Source organism: Styela clava, chromosome 1 (genome assembly GCF_964204865.1).
Source record: "Styela clava chromosome 1, kaStyClav1.hap1.2, whole genome shotgun sequence".
NCBI classification, from domain to species: domain Eukaryota; kingdom Metazoa; phylum Chordata; class Ascidiacea; order Stolidobranchia; family Styelidae; genus Styela; species Styela clava.
This window is the reverse complement of record NC_135250.1, coordinates 8,813,530-8,832,294: the sequence shown is the minus strand read 5'-3', so window position 1 is coordinate 8,832,294 and position 18,765 is coordinate 8,813,530. Positions and strand designations below refer to the sequence as shown.

At 35.2% G+C, this 18,765-nt stretch overlaps 2 protein-coding genes across 3 annotated transcripts; one reads left to right on the top strand and one right to left on the bottom strand.

The window, feature by feature from the left end:
- Positions 1-4,104: 4,104 nt before the first annotated feature.
- On the top strand, positions 4,105-6,233 carry LOC120347410 (uncharacterized). Of its 2 annotated transcripts, XM_039417372.2 has the most exons (5): positions 4,110-4,247; positions 4,641-4,687; positions 4,965-5,108; positions 5,435-5,513; positions 5,916-6,233. In XM_039417372.2, exons 1-5 carry the CDS (start codon positions 4,131-4,133, stop codon positions 5,949-5,951), a joined length of 423 nt encoding a protein of 140 aa, XP_039273306.2. In that variant the 5' UTR covers positions 4,110-4,130; the 3' UTR covers positions 5,952-6,233. The 2 variants fall into 2 exon arrangements, with proteins under 2 accessions (XP_039273313.2, XP_039273306.2); XM_039417379.2 differs by lacking the exon at positions 5,435-5,513 and having other exon boundaries at positions 4,105-4,247.
- Positions 6,234-8,821: 2,588 nt separating this feature from the next.
- Positions 8,822-15,097, bottom strand: LOC120345049 (uncharacterized). The gene is made up of 12 exons (XM_039414433.2): positions 14,445-15,097; positions 13,729-13,939; positions 13,256-13,362; positions 12,351-12,423; positions 11,873-12,005; positions 11,630-11,795; positions 11,393-11,561; positions 11,055-11,152; positions 10,888-10,959; positions 10,278-10,433; positions 9,588-9,750; positions 8,822-8,982 (listed from the first exon to the last, which is right to left on the bottom strand). Exons 1-12 carry the CDS (start codon positions 14,544-14,546, stop codon positions 8,870-8,872), a joined length of 1,563 nt encoding a protein of 520 aa, XP_039270367.2. The 5' UTR covers positions 14,547-15,097; the 3' UTR covers positions 8,822-8,869.
- Between the last annotated feature and the right edge of the window lie 3,668 nt (positions 15,098-18,765).

The window sequence follows — 18,765 nt, the reverse complement described above, 5'->3', positions numbered from 1 at the left end:
TTGTATAAAATGATGTTATGTGCAAGTACAATATGTGAAATAAGTGGAAATCGCCATCATTGTTATGGCGAGAAATTCTCCCGAGAGTGTGTTGGAGGCAACCATACATGTTGTTTGTATTATTTATTCTCCGTATTTTGGTCTCGTTTTTTTATCAGATATTAACATCAGTTAGCTATTTGGCATCAATAAAGTAATATGGCGAATAAGAAACAGTCTTACCAAATACCGGATAAGATCAACTATTGTGTATGAACGATTCGAATGTTGAGTAAAATATCTTTATATATTTTCAGTGCTGGAAATCCGTGCAGTTGTTCACCTGCAGAGGTTTACCTGAAACCACATGGCAATCATGAAACTGTTCATTATCGTGTATTCATTAATTAAGTTATTTTTTAAACTCAGAAACAACTATTCTTTGCCTTTTTACTGCCACAATCCTGAATGACATCAAGGACGGATACGTTTTTAATTTGATTGGTGAAAAATACTGTGTTTTCATGCGGTACTAATATAAACTGAATCGGACAGCGAACCAAAATATCACGGTTTGGCATACATCCTTCTAGAATATGAGACTCAGCATCTCATCAAAATTGCAGATTGTGCTGGCGATGTCAGATTGTGCAGTAGTTGGTATGTTTATGCCCGTAGAAAGTGCGATGCTCTCCGAAAATTTTAATTGTTTTTCTTACATTTGCAGGCGACCTACTGCAGTTGCATCTAATGACGAAATTTACGCTCTCGTGAAAAAATATGATATTCTACTTAACTTGAGTTCAATATAACAATGCCCGCCAGTATACATCGAAATGATACATATTTTGACTTTAGTGTTAATGTTTAGATATTTGGTCGATATCTTTTATATATATATATTTTTGCTTGGACAAAGATTAATGTAATACAGCCCATCAATTGTAATATTATACGCAATTCGTCATGTCGGATATCTCGTGTATGTAGTCGTTTTTTATGTGAAATAAAACTCTTCTGATATTGCAATGGCATACAGTATAACTTCTTTCGAGTTTATCGTAAGAACTGCGGGTATCGTGAATGCAATCTAAAACAGACAAAGTTAGTTCCAAACAGCTTGGTAGAAGAAAATTTGACAGAACGATGGTTATTAGAAAAAAGGTTTCTATATAACATATCTTGACAAGCACATGTTATACCGAACGTAGTGAATGGATGTGAAATATGCGTCACGAGTGAGCGAGATTTCAACATCAACTCAAATAAGTTTGCAGTGGAATATCTCACGCTTGTTGAGAGTATGTGGCTCAATAAAATATCAAATTTAATGTAAACACATACAGCTGGTTTCACAAGAACCTATGCAATCGGTTACAATTATAAATTTTCCTATTTTGTACCGACCAAATAGAAATTTCATTCAATTTATTACGCAATGGTATCCAGTTGTATGAGATTATATCAAAAGTCGACTCCTATCCAAAAAGATTTGGCTTGCAATAAATAAAGTCAATCCATTGTCCTCCATATATTCGAGTCAGTCCAATGGTTTGCAGCCATGGAGGATCGGAATTGAATTCCATCGATGTGGGAAACACATTCTTACAATCTGACACAAATTGCATTAATTTGTCGGGCGGATTAAAAATATTTGTCACGCACCATAAATTGATTTTTATTTTTTGTAGAATATGACGAATGCAAATAATAATAATGAATGTTTTCGAGCAATAATAAGATATAGACAGCGTATAAGTTTATTTCTCCAGGCTCCAGCTGGTTCGAAACCTGTTTTTGAATGTCATTTCCAAACTTTTTACCATCGACTGGAAGTTCCGAAGCTACGCCGCGTAATTGGTCAGATACATTTGACAATTATAATATTGGAGAGAAGATTTAAACAAATAGGTTGAAACTGACCTTGGGTCTTAGTGCCCACGTTTATGTGGCCTAAAACTCACAGTATGCTTCGGTTGCGTTTTCGCTTTATATAACGTCACAGTGCCACGATACACAAGATCAAGAATGCTTTTGGATACGAAATTAATCGTTTTGTTATGAAACACGAAGTATCGTTTTGACATTTTGTATTTATTCTCTTGTTGTAATAAAAAAAATCGCTTTTCTTCTCAATTACTTCAAATGTTTGCAAAAATTTTCTGTGACCTATATGGGATTAATTTCTTGTGTGCGACGACGTTATGTATAAATTGTGTATTATTAAACACGAAGTGGCATATGAATTCGTTTGGATATTTTTCCACTTGATGTTATGAAAAATCGCTTTACTCTGTATTCGCTGTCAATTGCTTCAACATTTTCCGTAGTTAAAGATGTATTTGTCGCTAGAAGACTATTACTTTTATTTATTTCAAAAATTCATGTGGCCTCTATGGAATTCGTTTTTTGTGTGCGAGACGTTATCAAAATTGCGGTTGTGGCGGTTCCTCGTTCGGATTCGTCACTAGCTGATGTTCAGGCGAAGTCGCGAAGACTGCGCTGCCGCTGGCCTGAAGTGAAAAAAAAAATTATTGAAAAATTGCATACTCGTACTACATCGTTTTGGCTTTCGAGTTCATACATTTAAGCATTGCTTTCTCGTGTTAAAATTTTCTTCGATATGAACTAATACAAGCTAGGGCGGATCTTTTGTAGAAAGTCTCCACCAATTTGAAAAAAAAACAGCCCCGACACGTTTCAAGTAATACAGATTGCGATCGCCACGTTTTAAGTAAATGCGCGTTCGCTAACCCCTGGGCCATTGCTGATTTCAGTGCTGAATTCCATCAATGAGTTGTATTGATATGAATTGTGACTGTATAATTACTCATTTTTTATTTTAAGCTTTTTTTTTTGACGGAGGCTTTCTACAAAAGATCAGTTACGGCTATAATATAACAAAATTTAGCTTATCATAATTATGTGCACAATATATTTATTAAATTATCCTATAGAAATGGCTATTTTTACGTATTCCTGGATACAAACTGGACAAAAATCATTGTAAAATTGTTTTAAAAAAAAATTGTTTTTATTTTCGATTTTTATTGCGCATTTTGTTAAAAATAAATTAAAGCTCAACGGTAATTTACCTAGTTGGAATGAAGGTAATTATTTGAAATTTTCTTCGTTGAGTAAGTGATAATTGTCCATAATTATTTCTGCACATAGCGCTCAATCCCGAAAACGATGTTTTACAAAGACGTGTGCGTTATACTTTCCGATACTGTTAATAATAACGAGGTCATTAGAACAATAATGATGTATTTCTGGATTTTGGGACTAATTCTCTTCAAATGAGCTTTAGAATTAGGCCTACTCTTATTCTTAATTCGATAATTATTGAACAGACGAAAAACTATGCTTTTGGGTTAATTAAGGTTTCGTTACTCGAACTGGACTTGTCTAAAATAGCATTCTTTGTAAGATTTCATTATTTGGTTGTATTAAGTTTGATTGTTTTTAAAACTTGTGCCACTTCCAAACGAGCAGACAAATCAACTTGATTTGCTAATACATATAGTGAAACAGGTCGAAGCATTCGGTTTCGTTTGTCATATGAAAAAGATTTTTAAAAAAATATGTTATTAAACATTTATTAAAAATAGTTCGCACAACGTTTAAGTCACCCGCTGAAACACGTTTTTGCACATCATACTTGTGCATTTGTTTTGGCTCTCCCGAAGTATGTGCACCAAGATGCCGCACAATACGAACCCTAGCCTGGTAAACATGCTGTGTTCAGGTTGTGCGCCATCTTGGTGCACATACTTCGGAAGCTCCTTTTTTTCCAAGATTCATCAAATAAAAAAAACTACTTCTGTTTTGACACATATTTCGTATGATAACAAATGTTAAAAATGTGAGTATGCCACTCCAAGGTTGAAAACTCTTCAGCATATGTGATAATAAATTGTGATATAGTCGTAAAATGTTTGAAAGGGTATGAAGCTAGGACAATGTCAAATCCGAAAAAAATCAGGATCTTTTAAAAATGTCAGAAGCGAAAGACGTGGATAAGCGTTGTATGAAAATAAATAAATTATGTACTATTTGTGGAATAAGTTGAAATCGCCAGCATTTGAAGGTCGGGAAATTTCCCCGAGGGCATGTTGAATTGAAATAAATTCGCTGGGCGTGCAAGGTTGATGACCATACTATCTCGCGAAGAAACAGTTATGGATATCCCGGTAAAGCTTGCTGTTTTATACATGGTGTTCTATAGCTGTCGAGGAGCACAATTTCCAGACATAAAAGTACTTGAGGTTGGTTAAAAACACAATTTTTAGCAAAAATTCATAAAATATTTATCTAACGTAAACGTGTAGTTCAAATCTACAAATTATTTTGTCGGAATAACCAAAAGCAATTTAATCCAATAAAAATGAAGATTGTTGTGTAAATATCTTTGAAAAAGCTAATGTTTCTCAACAGATTTTCGTTCCGAATTGATTTCCTCTATTTTGCATGGGATGCAATCTCTTACAGTTACATCAGATTTTTTGAACAATTGCTATTATACAATAAAATCTAATTTTATTCTAAGTCAATGCATTTCTTGTAATGAATAATATGATTCAATGAGTATCCTTCAGTAGTGGTTTAGTTCGAGTGCAAACTTTTTAGTTATTTTATATCTAAAATATTATGTTTTACAGAATTGCCCATATGATGGTTTGCCGAGATGCCAATTTGTATCAAAAATGTAAGTATAGATTTATGTCAGCTGCAGTAGTTTATATGGTATTTAATCGCTATCTAAGTAGATCCAAATTATTAGGAATTATTCGTATTAGTAAATGAATAGTCATTCGATTATAAACGATTGTTGAGCCAGATCATGATTTTAAATCTTTGGAAAATACTTTACATAGATACTATATAAGATTTTACACTATTATATCGTGTAGCGTTCAAAGATGTATTGTAATCATATCAACTTTAAAATTGTGAACTGTGCTACAAACCCCTTTGCCTTACAGAGCGTTAAATCCCGGAGCATTTTGTCCAAATGACCCGCCATATCCACCTGTCGACGCCGTCGACGAAGAATGTGCCACAAAATGTTACATTCCGGCGCCTAGAGGACCGGCACATTGTAACTTTCTCGAATCATACGAATGCAAGTAAGCAACAATACAGTTTCTCACTTTCTATAGTACTACATAGAGACATTTTACCATACTTCATCATAGTTTGGATGTGAATACTCGTATTACATTTTGCATTGTACAATGCTTGTACTAAGTTTATTCGAAAAAAGCTATTCTGGTGGACATTGTGTCAAGCATTTTTGTCACGTTTTTTTATCAAATATTAACATTAGTTAGCTAAATATTCACCAATAAAATAAAATGGCGAATTAGAAACAAACGAGCAGTTACCGGACGCAGATCAACAATGGTGTATGAACAATTTAAATGTTGAGTAAAACTATTTTACACATTTATAGTTATGGAAATCCATGCGGTTGTACACCTACACTGACGTGCATAAAACCAAAAGGCAATCCACAAACTGTTCAATACCTGGTATTTATTAATTAAGTTATTTTTTTTAACTCACTAGTAGTAACTTGTTGAATTATGACAAAATGTAGTCCAATCGATAGCAACCAAATCTTTTTGCTACTTTGACACGAAAACAACAAGAGCATTGTTTTTTAGGTTTGCAATTTTTCTGATTTTTAAATGACATCAAAACGGACACGGTTTTAATTTGTCATGGTGATAATTATCATGTTTTTATACGGTCCTTACTTGACTCTGAATCAAAATATCACGAATGACAGAATCGTATATGAGACATCACGATCTCATTCAATGTGAAATAAATTGCGCAACCTGTGGCAGTTTATTCCGTGGTTGATATGTATATGTGGACGCATGTTGAAATGCACCTAAAGAATTTAAATGCTTCTTTTTATTTTGCAGACGATCTATTGCAAGTGCTCTCCAGGCAATAGCTAAAAGAAAACATGATATTCAACTTCGATCGGGTTCAATAAAGATTATTTTGTTTTAGATGTACACATATTTTGTACACTCTCATACTGCTTTTGTGGTCAAATTTAAAACAGTGAATATTCAGATATTTAGAAAAACATTAGTATAACATTACTATTTAGTAATTAGTGTAACCATTAATTGTAAAAAAAAACGTATTTCATCATGTCAGATATTTCATTTATATATACGACTGTATACAGTCGTAACTTTTTGAGGTGAAATAAATCGCTTTTAAAAACAATGGTATAACTTTTTTCTGTGTGCCTCGTGACAAATTGTGGTTATCGTCTTACTCAGAATGCCATCTTAAACGAACGAAGTTAGTTCGAAACATCTTAGCCGAAGGGAATTTGACAGAACGAAGGTTAATAAAAAGATCGTTTTCATATAGAACAGTAAGTGTAGTGTTGACAAGAACAGTCGTCGACAACAGACGTTACTACGGTGAATGGGGTGTGAATTAATCGCTAGGCTACATGGCACAAAATCTTCTTTGAATGTAGGAGGGCGATATCAATTTCAATACACAGGCTATCCAACAAAATATGCAGAAAGCAAAGGACTTATTAATAACATCACCTTCCCATCACTTTATCTTCAAAAGTGACGAGCGTCACGGACGAGCGAGATTTTCACACCCACCTAAACGAATTCGCAGTTTCCAATTTTTTACACCCGTTGCGGGTATGTCATTATTCAAGTACCCTGTACAATAAAATATCAACATGAAGATGGTTTTATAAAAGTCTTCACAGTTGATTACAAATATAGGTTTTGACAAGCTTCCCCAATATGGACGGGCCGACTACAAGCTGACGAATGGTCCGCACAATGAAAATCATTCAATTTAATACCCAATCGTATCCTTGGATGAGAGGCCGACTCTAACCTAAAATGACTTGGCTTGCAATAAATCGGGTCAATACCATTGTTTTCAGTATATGCCCGGGTCATTCCCGCGTTTGCCGTTAGCGTGGAATTCCAGAGTCTGAGGTTTAGGCAAACCCATGATTACAATCTAACAAATTACAGTAATTCATCAAGCATCTTAGCATTTTGTTTTTCATAGACTGCTGCATCAGGATTATTATCTACTTGTTTGTCGTCTTTTTGCCAACACAGCTTAAATTTTGCGGTTCAAAGTGCATGGAGTAATATTTCGGGGCATTTAATGAAAATTGCTGCTATAATTGCTAAGTCAAAAGATAATAATCAGATAATAAGCAATACTGATTCCTCGATCGTGAACATGTTTATGGCAAGTCATTACAAACTTAGAAAGATACGCATCTCAATGTACAAGTGCGATCTGTTCTCCTAAACATTAGCTTTAATCCAGTTTACTTCATAGGATCCAACGCGATTAGATCTTAAAAATACCAGGTCACGATTAGCACAGGACCTCAAGGCGAATAGAATATAAATATATATACAGTGTGTCCAAAGAATTCTGTCCGATATCATACTAATAACAAAAAAAGATTTCATTTGTCTTTTTATTAATAGTTCTTATTGTGCTTGCAGTTCTCATTTATCATACAATAAAGTTTATTTAAACTTATAATTGGTATTGCTGTGAAATCGGGCAAAGTTTTTAATTGTTATTACCATAAAATCGAGCGAATTTTTTCGGACACGCTGTATATACAGAATATAAGTCACTCCCGTATCATGTGCACCAAGATGGCGCACAACCTGAACCCTAATCTGGTACAATACTATGTTCAGGTTGTGCGCCATCTTGGTGCACATACTACAAGAGCACCGAATATAAATATATTCGCGGTTAGGATAATCCAAGTTAATAAGAAATACGGAGATCACTTACCAAAGCAGCACCAATAAAACTTTATAACAGAACTAAATAATTAAAACAAACGTTTATAGCAGGATGGTCCAAACCCAGGCCCGCGGGCCACATGTGTCCCGCAGCTTAATTATCTATGGCCCACGTCGCCTTTGCTGAAAGGTAATCGAAAAATCGCATTTGGTGTTGTTTCGTCATAAAAATAATCAGAAAATCTTATCGACATCACTAATGTCACTAAATTGACTACTAGCGAAGTTGAATATTGAGCACTTTCTCCGTTGTGAATAGTTTTAAATCTTTTATTAAACATAGATATTTTGCATGTTTTAGTTTGATAAATGACAAAAAATGATCAATTGTTTGCACAATAAAGGGTTTGTTGTCATGTTTATCTATTTCTGGTCCGTCCGGTTACCATTCCAGGTCGGGCGGGTATGGGATTAGTTAACCAGTTATTTGTTTTCGGAAGCATGGACTTGATGGTAGAGGAAGCCGTAACCGATCAGCGTTACGTGAACCACCCTACGGCGGCGAGGAGTCCGGCAATTCCTCCTGCACATGATCATCCACGCATGGGATTCGAACCTGCAATCCCACGAAGGGTAATCAGAAATGCGGTGGCGAGCGTATTCCTAACGCTTAGCACGATGCGCCACACCGCCGAGCTGCGCAATTAACGACGGCAAATTTTTAATTGTGAACGACATAAAAATAATGATAATCTGCATTAATAAGCCTACATCCCTCAATCTCTGTCTGCAATTGCTATTTATAATACGCGTCACTATGATCGCCAACTGTTTCTTACAAATATCCTTTATTTTTCCCGAAGAACCAACACAAAATAAGAGGTTTCGACCTAGATCGTCTGTCTCTCTTGGCGTTGAATATATAATCAATCTTTAAATAAACATCATGTCTAAGTCAATCCATTAAACAAATTAATGAATAGAAAGCCCAACATTTTCCAGGTATAGCGTGTAACACCAAGCTGTTTATAAGTCACACAATAAATATTCAATTCTATACCTAAATGCAAGTTTAGTTTCAAAAAAGCAGCATTCATAAATCAAAATCCTGCGAGTTTTTTCAACTCTCTCCGACGTATTTTCCCAGCAGATTTTGGAATAGCTTCAATAAATTCCACTCCGCCTCTCAAATGTTTGTATTCGACCAGTTCATCTAAACAGAATACACATAGTTACTGGGGCTGATTTTTTTTTTATAAAAACAAACAAACTTAGCAACACTTGCAATGTAGTCTGAATTGATTACAAACAGCATTAACTGGATTTAGTTTGCTTTGTGCAAGTGACGCATAATATTGCATCTTATTCACCCTGAAAACTCGTGACATATTCCAGGACCCATCATCTTGATAGAGTAGGCTAGATATTACAGGTCCAAGTCCTGCTTAGTCCAGAAGTCAACCCAAGTCTAAGAAAGCGATCCAGAAATATATGCATCATTTCAAATATTTAGCCTACTATATAATGATGGAGGTTCATGGAATATGACACGATTTTGCACGGTGAATAAGATGAAATACCATGCGTCATTATCACAAAACAATCTAATTCTAGTACCCTATAGGCCCTAGGCCTAGGGGATGCTACCGGATGAGCGTAGGCAGAATTTTAAAAGATGCGTATATTTCTGGTTCGCTTTCTTGGGCTTAAGGTGACTTCTGGACTAAGCAGGACTTGAACCTGGGATATTGTTCAAACTGATGGCTAAGCGAGTCATGTTAAAAATAAATTAACTAGAAGGTGTGACTGTATAATTACTTTTTACAAACTCTATAATTTGGTCCTCGGAGAGTGTTTCGTCTTTTCGCACGACATAGGCTTTTGGTACTTCGCCTGCAAAGTCATCAGGTATTCCAATTACACCCACATCGGCAACCTTTGGATGTTTCAAAATTAAGCTTTCTAATTCCGCAGGTGGCACCTGTAATTCAATTCAAAAACTCAATTGGCATTCAATTTAGAGTCGGACAAATCGATCTAGTAGTATTTGGCGCTCAGTGGCATGAGGTATGATACGATTGTATTGCACGTTAGAGATCACGTGTCTCGATAAGTCCATCGTAAAATCTGAGTCGCCAAGTGTTAGATGAGAGAATGGTACGGAATGTAATATACATATTTTTCCTGAAGCTTGGTGGCTTTGATCGAAATAATTGATTAAATCGACAGAAGAAATTGCGATCACAGTGAAGATATTCAAGATTCGACAAGATACCGTGAAATTGGGACATATGGTATATGTTCTCTCCACAGTTATATCAAGACACAAATATACGAAATTATGCACGAATGCGTTTTCTTGACAGGGAGACGTGCTTCTACACTTTGACGTTGCCTCCAGGATTTGCTTTCCAGGATAATAGCATTTGAGAAACTCTGAATACTTTTTACTTGGCTTTTGAATCGATAAAACAATATTTATATCAATAAAATTTTCATTTCTTATACCTGATGAGTTTTGTATTTTATAACTTCTTTTAAACGGTCAATGACATATAACATTCCGTTTTTATCGTAGTAACCAATATCTCCTGTGTGTATCCACCCATCTTTATCTATTGTCAGATCGGTTGCTTCGGGATTTCTCATATATCCTTTCATAACCTACAAGTACAAAAATTAATTGTATATTAGTCGAAACTATATTGTTTAGCTGCTTGTGCAATCCGAAATCGGTTCGTCATCAAGCAAGAATATATGTTACCCAAGTTTGCAAAAAGATAACTGAAACAAAATTCAAAGATATAACATAAATATGGTTGTGTGTTTTATTCAGTTTGAACACTATAGTTTACCGTTCATTTTCCGCGTTGAAAAAGTCAGGAGAGGTTCATATATTGGGCGATGATTGCAAAACACTCAACGTGATTTAAATACATATAACTTGAACACCGCAAAAGCCACAAAAATTCCAACGAATACACGACATTTCATCAGGTTATTGAGATCCCTGATACAGTAGAAAATGCTGCATTTTTTATCAAATATAACTTACAATCTTAAAAGTGGTAACGAACCTTATGTAGCATTAGTGGTTCATGGATTTTGTTTAACTCACTTGTGGGCCTTTAGCCATGATTTCTCCACTTTGATCACAACCAAGTTCGTCGCCAGTGGTCAGATCTACAACCTGAAAAACAATGGTAAAAACGCCAATAACAAGATTATGTTTGCGATGAAAAAATGTTAATAAAGAATTTATAATCAGGAAAGATTGTAATCTACCTTTACTATAGTATTTGGTGCCGCTGATCCAACAGACGATAAAAAATTCTCGGCGTCGTTATTTATAGATATAGGAGAACATTCTGTCATTCCGTACACTAAATAAAACATAAGGTCGTTTGCAAAAATATATTTTTGTAAATGGAAAGTTCTACATGATGCAGGCGTGTCTATCTGATTACATACTTTCGTACTATAACATTATTTGTATCATATCACGGTTGGTTAAAATGGCAATATAAATAGCTTCAAATAACCGGAATAAAACTATTAATATATTTATTACACGATTGAGCATAACTATATAAACACAAGACAAAACCGGGTAACCAGCTTACTTGGAGCTATTTTAACTTTATAACGCTCTTTTAAGGCGTTCATTATTGGCTCTGATAAAGAGGCTCCTCCACAAGGAATGAGTTTCAAGGATGAAGTATCGTATTTGAAATATTCGTCTGTCTTTGCCAGTAGTATCATAAGCGATGGCACTGCTGGAAGATGGGTGATCTAAAAGAATAGATGTACGTAAGAATATAGAAATATTTGAAACACGAAATGGCAACTAGAACTCCAACCTTGTACTTTTCTACCGCTGCGAGAATTTTTTCCACATTGGAGTCTTTGTCTAGCACAAGTTTAACACCGAGCATCAGCGTGAAGATTGCAACCCCAAATCCACCCATGTTAAACATTGGTCTATCCATGTAAAAAGAATCTTTCGTTGTGTATCCGGTTGCATGGCTGAATAACATAACAAGATCAGTAAAAATATCATGGTTTTTGCCCAATGATGAAATATCATAACCGAGAGAACATACCCTCCAATCAAACTACAAGCAACGAGATTTGTATGAGTTAACATTACACTTTTGGGCAAACCTGTAGTTCCACTGGAATGAGGTAACATGCAAACATCCTCGCTGGGATTTATTTCAACATTTTGAGGAAAATCTAAAAAATAACAAAATGAAACTTTTAATCATGAACGTATAGCGAAGTTCCTCCCTTGGTTGTCATCCTGGGTGAAAGATTTCCAGTTAGCGCCTGAACATTGGTAAAAAGAATTAGGGTGTATCAAAATTTCTCGGTGGAACTGCCGCGTCTGAAACATACAGCTTGTTTCGAAAGTATAAATATTTTTCTGATAGGTCACCTTGTCATAACTATGTGATATAATTTTGTGTAGTAAATTCTTTGTATAATTTATTACACTAATCTGAAATATATGGCGCGGAAAACTGTAGTTTAAAAATAATGCGTTACTAGGTCCTGATTGTTTTCTAATGGTAAACATACCCTTCTCGTTCTCTGGTAGAAGCATATCATTCAAAGTAGAAAATTCTTCACTGCGTCCAATGACAAAAAGTTTCTAAAAATTGTGATAGAAATAACATTTTGACCAAGTTAGGTGTCAAATAAAGCATAGGAACGTATTTTAACGAATATCGATGTTAGAGAACTTGCTACAATATTGAACCGAAATATAGAAACTAAAATGCAATTGGAAACATCATTTGAAAATCACGCGATATTCCTCATTATTTCACACATGATCTTGCATTCTTGTAAATGAATTGGATGAGTATGGTGGCCCATCGTTGTCACTAGTAAAATATAAAAAATAAAATGAAAAAATAAAATTTGTAAAAAAACAAAAAAATTTAAAATAAGAAAGGAAAAAAAGGTAAAAACGGAATAAAAATTCAAAAAAAAATTTGAAAAAATAAAATAAAAAAGGGCAGACGGCCCATCGTTGCCACCCTTTTTTATTTTCATTTCAATCGCGTTTTTTTTTAATTTTTTTTTTTTGCATTTTAATTTTTTCATTTCGTGTTAATTTTTTTTTTACGAATTTTTTTTGATTAATTTTTATTTTCAGTTTTTTATTTCACTTTTTTAATTTAACTAGTGACAACGATGAGCCACCATAGATGGGTGTAGCAATCACAACTTCGTAAAAACTTCACTCCTAAAAACGCTTAGAGCTTTAAAATTCCTTTTCTGCATTTTAACGTTTATTAGGAGATCGTCTAGGAGAAGAGAAAATAAGTTATTACCACGAGTATGTGTCGACAATTGGGTATTTAGGTGAGATGCTTGTTGAGAAAAACAGTCTCATAAGCGTTTTAAAGTATCCCATCTACGTAAGAGTATTATTTTACAGTAGGATGCTTAAAAAAATAGATTTCATAAAAAAATACCTCGACGTATGAAAGTTCCTTCAGCACTTCTTTCATCAACTCAACATTACCTTCGTTAACAAACACCATATTTGGTTCGGAAATTTTGAATTGTTGTATTATTTCACCTGTGACAAAAATTTTGCAATTATGCATGAAAGCCATACATAATATTTTAAATTTTTTTTAACTTTTCTCTCTACGCAAATTTATTTCGGATGGTTACTTTGTGGAGTATAATAGAGTTATAAACAGCTCGGGTGTATGTTACCACGTCTGGTACTATAGTACGACATTAACCCGATAAGGGAATTATGTATTTAAAGATCTGAAATAAACTCGAAATCAATAATTACGATTGTCGATATTCTGCCCCCCTATTGCTACATGCTTTTTCACGTGCCCAAACTACAAAACGTTGATAACAAGATATGAAATCAACAGAACGGTTTCGCCGCTAAAGTAATTCATGTTATTTTATACGAATCAAACACCTTTAGTATATTCTGGATTGCATGGAGCTACTTTTGCGCCGCATGACAAAATTCCAAACATTGCAACAGGGAATTCTAAGCAAGTTGGTGCGCATAGACCTACAGTGTCTCCTTGTTTCAAACCCTGTTTGTTTAAAGATCCAGCACAGCAACGAATTTTGTCTCGAAACTCGTTGAACGTGAATTCTTTCCCGTCGAGTGTGTTATCCACCTATAATAATGGCAAAGATGTTAAGATGTTCCACTTTTTACCATGGTGTTATGAGAGACCTACCATAATCGCAGAAAATACATGCAGCATGTCATATTAACACACGAAATAAAAAACTTTCTCGCACGCATAAAATGCCTGCTTGATATATATATGCATCTTTGCTTGTAAAATTTAAAAAGTGTAGCATATTTTCCATATTCATATGAGAATATACAAATTATTCAAGTTTTCTAGATATTGTCAAATCAAAATCCAGCTTCAAGCCAGTTCACGTTGCCTTGCCCTGTGGCAAGATAGCGGGTCCGACGAAACGCGGTTGAGAGACTTTTCGTCTGAATACTATCTTTGGTTTTTGAGTTTAACGTAATTTCATACAGAGCTCTGCTCCGGCATTCATCGAAAAAATACGCAGCATTGTAACAGCAATTTGATATAAAGCCTTAGGCAAGTGTGCAAAAGCGCAATTTTGTATTTGACAAAATGCTGTTGTTAAGAGACTTACCATAGCTACAGCATCCCCGTATCCAAGCATTCTTTCTAGTACCACTTCAGACAATGATTTATCGGGTATAACGATGTCTGGAAGAGAACACTGGATCGGCATATTGCTGGCCTGTCGCGAGACTAATTCCTAGTCTTCACAATTAGATAGATAATTTGATATAAATACTTAGCTATATGATAATGTAAATCGTCCACCATTAACACGCTCTGCGCCTGCTAAACACACTAAAACGCATCCGGAATATTTACCGACTGACGCTTCCATGCTTGGATGCCCACATCACAGGGTTATTCATGAGTTCCAAAACGAGTTGTCTGAATGCAAAACCGAGAAATTGTAATAAACGAATGATTGCTATCATTTCTTCAAGATAAGCTTATGTATTATATGCGAATCTACGAATTTGTTACAATATTATTCGGTACACTATTTTCGAAATATATTTATTGATATGTTTGTACATATTTTATATAAATAATATGCCTGGGAGATATTAAGCTGTTTTCAATTTTGTATTTGAAACATGATAATACAACTATAATGATGCAACCACGTAGTAAGTAGTTCGTTTATTAATTTCAAATTAAACTATTGTTATTCAACAATAATATATACATATGGTCAATGCAACTGCTGTAATGAACTGGTTAACTTATCCGTGTCACTGCCTTAACTGCAAGCTTTTTGACTGAGCCGACATATCGGACTTGCACTCGCTTAGGACTAAAGTTACTCTAAGCTGTCAGCGAAACTGCTTGTTGAAAACTTATTCCACAAAAAGGAAGTTTTCAGGAAAACACTTCTAGTTCGGAAATCTCCGGAAGCCTGTAATAGTAAAATCATGTGTATTTTTGAGAGTACCATATTTTTACAAAAATTATAAATTTGAGAATAATGTTAATTTTTCGCTTCATATTCGTGTATGTGATTTCTAATTACATTCTATTGTCTGGGTTATCGTAGAGCAAAAAGTTCAATTTTTTACTTCAGGTCTAGAACAGTGGTTATCAACTTTTTTAGTGTCAGGGTCAACTTCAAACCTTATGGTTGTGAGGAGCCGCATAAAAACGACTCAAGTATGTATTTTGAAATAGCAATATCAACGAAACTCGGGGTAATAGTCGATTTAACGCCAAACTTGCCCTTGCCTTTGAATTTTGAAATGCGAGCCGCAAATCGTTATGGATGCATTCTTCAGCAATATATATAACAGTAGCTAGCTTCATATTTTCAAGACTGATATATATTTTAAAATACCTCTCCTTTCAATCACATTGAGACGCCTGATTATATTTATGAAGAAGAAGAGTAACGAATTCAAATTACTTCTTCTTTCAAGTGGATTTGGAAAAGAATAGAATTCAAAGAAAGGAATAGAAATGCGACGAAGACAATCAGGATTCGGAAAGAGGTAAAGTAATAACTGAAACGTTTAGTAAAACACAAAAAGCATTATTCGAATTTTTTTTTTATAAGCTGATGAGGAAAATGACATTTTTTCGCTGGGGTTGGAGCAGGAGACGCATTTTCTAAACAGCCCAAAGTTGAAGTTATTGTTACAAAAATTAGGTTATTTCGGATTTTGCAGCTGGAGTGGAAGTAGAAGTTATTTTCATCCCGGATTCGGGAGTTGTAGTCAGAGTAAAGAAAATTCTCACCCAGAGTATGGTTTGAGTCCGGATTCGACAGGCAGAGTCGATTTGAATTTTCTCCGACTTTACAGCTTTAAGAAAGTGAAAAATTACAAAATTCCTATGTCTCGATTTTTACAGGAACTCGTGGAAAGACTTGGCAGATGGACGAAGAGCTCAGAATATCTAACACGAGAATATCGGTCGGAGACCGAAGACTTATCGATCGAAAGTTAGGGGATCCTCAAAACAGAAACTGCGGTTTCGATTCATCCGTTCTTACTCCATAGCGATATCGTGTGTCCCATCACTAATTAATCAATAACTCGCTAATTATACTACATAATTCATCCAAAATTAATAGGCTTCTGGTCCGAGATATGATGAATGCACATGTAAAATTTGGAGCAGATTTAACCTCGCTTTCGTGAGATATCGCGTGTATCTAACAGACAAATACCTATCAACATACTTACCGATCAAGATCGATAAGTAATGGAGGTTTGGTAATCATTTATAAAAGAAATTTAGATATAACGATTCATATGTGAAATTTGGTTTTTCTGTGATAAGTTCTGGTGGAGAAGAAAAACCACAGTGCGTTCTGTGCAACACAGGGTTCGAGAGTTCTGCATTAAAGCCCAGCAAGTTGAAAAAGGACTTGGAAACACATCATTCCAGTGCAAAAACCAAAGATCAAGACTCCTTCAGTCGTCATGATGAAAATTCAATGGAATGAAGACTTGATAGTACAGGGTATTTTGGAGAGAAAAATGCAGCTGGGCTAAAAGCCTTCTACGAAATTTCTAAAAAATGGCCACAACATTGGACAACAATTGATCTTGCCTTGTTGCCAAATTATCATGTCAAACGTGTTGAGAAATTCTGACCTTCACAGGTGACCTCTAAGATACAGAATTCGATGTTTACCTTTTTGGCAATTTAGCATTTAGAAGGAGAATTTTTGTTTTGCGAAACTCTCAGTCTAACCAAACTGCAAAGGAAATATTTGGCATAGTTGAAAAGTTTTTTTGAGGATCATGATCTCAAGTGGAAGCATGTCATTGGCGTTTGCACAGACGGTGCAGTGGGCAATGCTTGGCTATCGTTCCGGTTTTCCGATTTTGGTGAAAAAGAAGTCCCCAGACGATATTGGTACACACTGCATTATTCATCGTCAAGCACTCATGGGAAAACTATGCTTGATGAATTGGAAAATTTCTTCAATAGTGTGGCTAAAGTAGTTAACTTCATTAAAACGAACGCACTGAACTCTCGTCTCTTTGCTGATTTATGAAAAAATAGCGATGCCCCATATCCAATTCTAAATTTATTTCTCGATGAAAATGAACTTCACATACGAGAAAATATCCTCGTTGTCATGAAACGTCACGTTTCCATTCTTGCTGAAGAAAATTTTCCGTTATTTTCCCACCTTACCAGATTTTGAAAAAATATTATCGATTCATCAATAATCCGTTTGGAATCACTTATTAGCGATATACCCTCGGAAGACAGTTTGATTCAAAAACAGTACATCGATCTTGTGAGTGATTGGGGTGCAAAACTAAATTTTCAATACATGCCCCGCAGTGAATTTAGGATTGAAATAGCACTGTCCTATCCCGATGTCGCTAAAATGGCACTAAAAGTGGCCATTCCATTTGCAACAGCTTACGAATGTTAGGTAGCTTTTTCTACGTTACTCGCTATTAAAACAAAATGTTGAAACAGAATGGACGTGCGACACGATATGAGAGCATTATCCAAGACAGAAGAACTAGTGGAAGCCCAGCAGGCGCACCCATCTCATTGAACTGTTTCAAATTGAAACTTTCAATGTCATTCAATAGATGAATGCTTGATATACCGCGTTTTTATTTGCCTTCAATTCTTTAGTGCAGGGCTACTCAACTGGCGGACCGCGGTCCAAATCCGGACCTTCTGATCATTCAATTTGGACCGTCTGCCTATTTATATTGGCTCGTTTCATAGTTTAAGGTGATTTTTGATACCATCTACATACACAACTACACAGTTTGTCGTACTGGTACCGATGTGCGACATTTGTATCCATATTTGTGAGTTATTCATTGCTCTTTGTATTTGATTTAATATTGCATTTGAAGTTTCGTTTATTTAATGAAATAAATTTTCTGTAATGTCCGGACCCCAGTAAGTTTGAAGTTTTCTAAATGGACCTTTGGTAAAAATAGTTGAGTAGCCCTGCTTTAGTTTAGTGGACCGCCAATCATCAGAAAAATTGCAAGGGGACCGAGCGTTGTGCGTAATTTTTCAAAAAGCTTGATAACCACTAATCGAATACCGGTACAAAATCGAAAACGCATAGTCTCGGCCAATTTTATTATGGGGCTGCCGTCCTGCAAATGCACAAACGAAGAAAGTGGGGAAACGAGTAAAAAAAGAAAAAATGTCTAAGGCGCAAGAGCGGCGTTGGTTGAGACGAAAAAAAAAAAACAGATGGGGAGGTAATTCAATCGAAGAATGGTACTGATCCAACCAGGGGAGCGCTAGATCAGGAGTGGCCAACCCGCGGCTCTTGCGACGGTTTTATGTGGCTCCTTTCGTCTTGTTTATTTTAAAGATAAAATCAACTTGCAAACTGCGATTCATCTTGTTTTGACTAAACATATTATGATTCCTTGTACAATCATCTTTTACGTCGA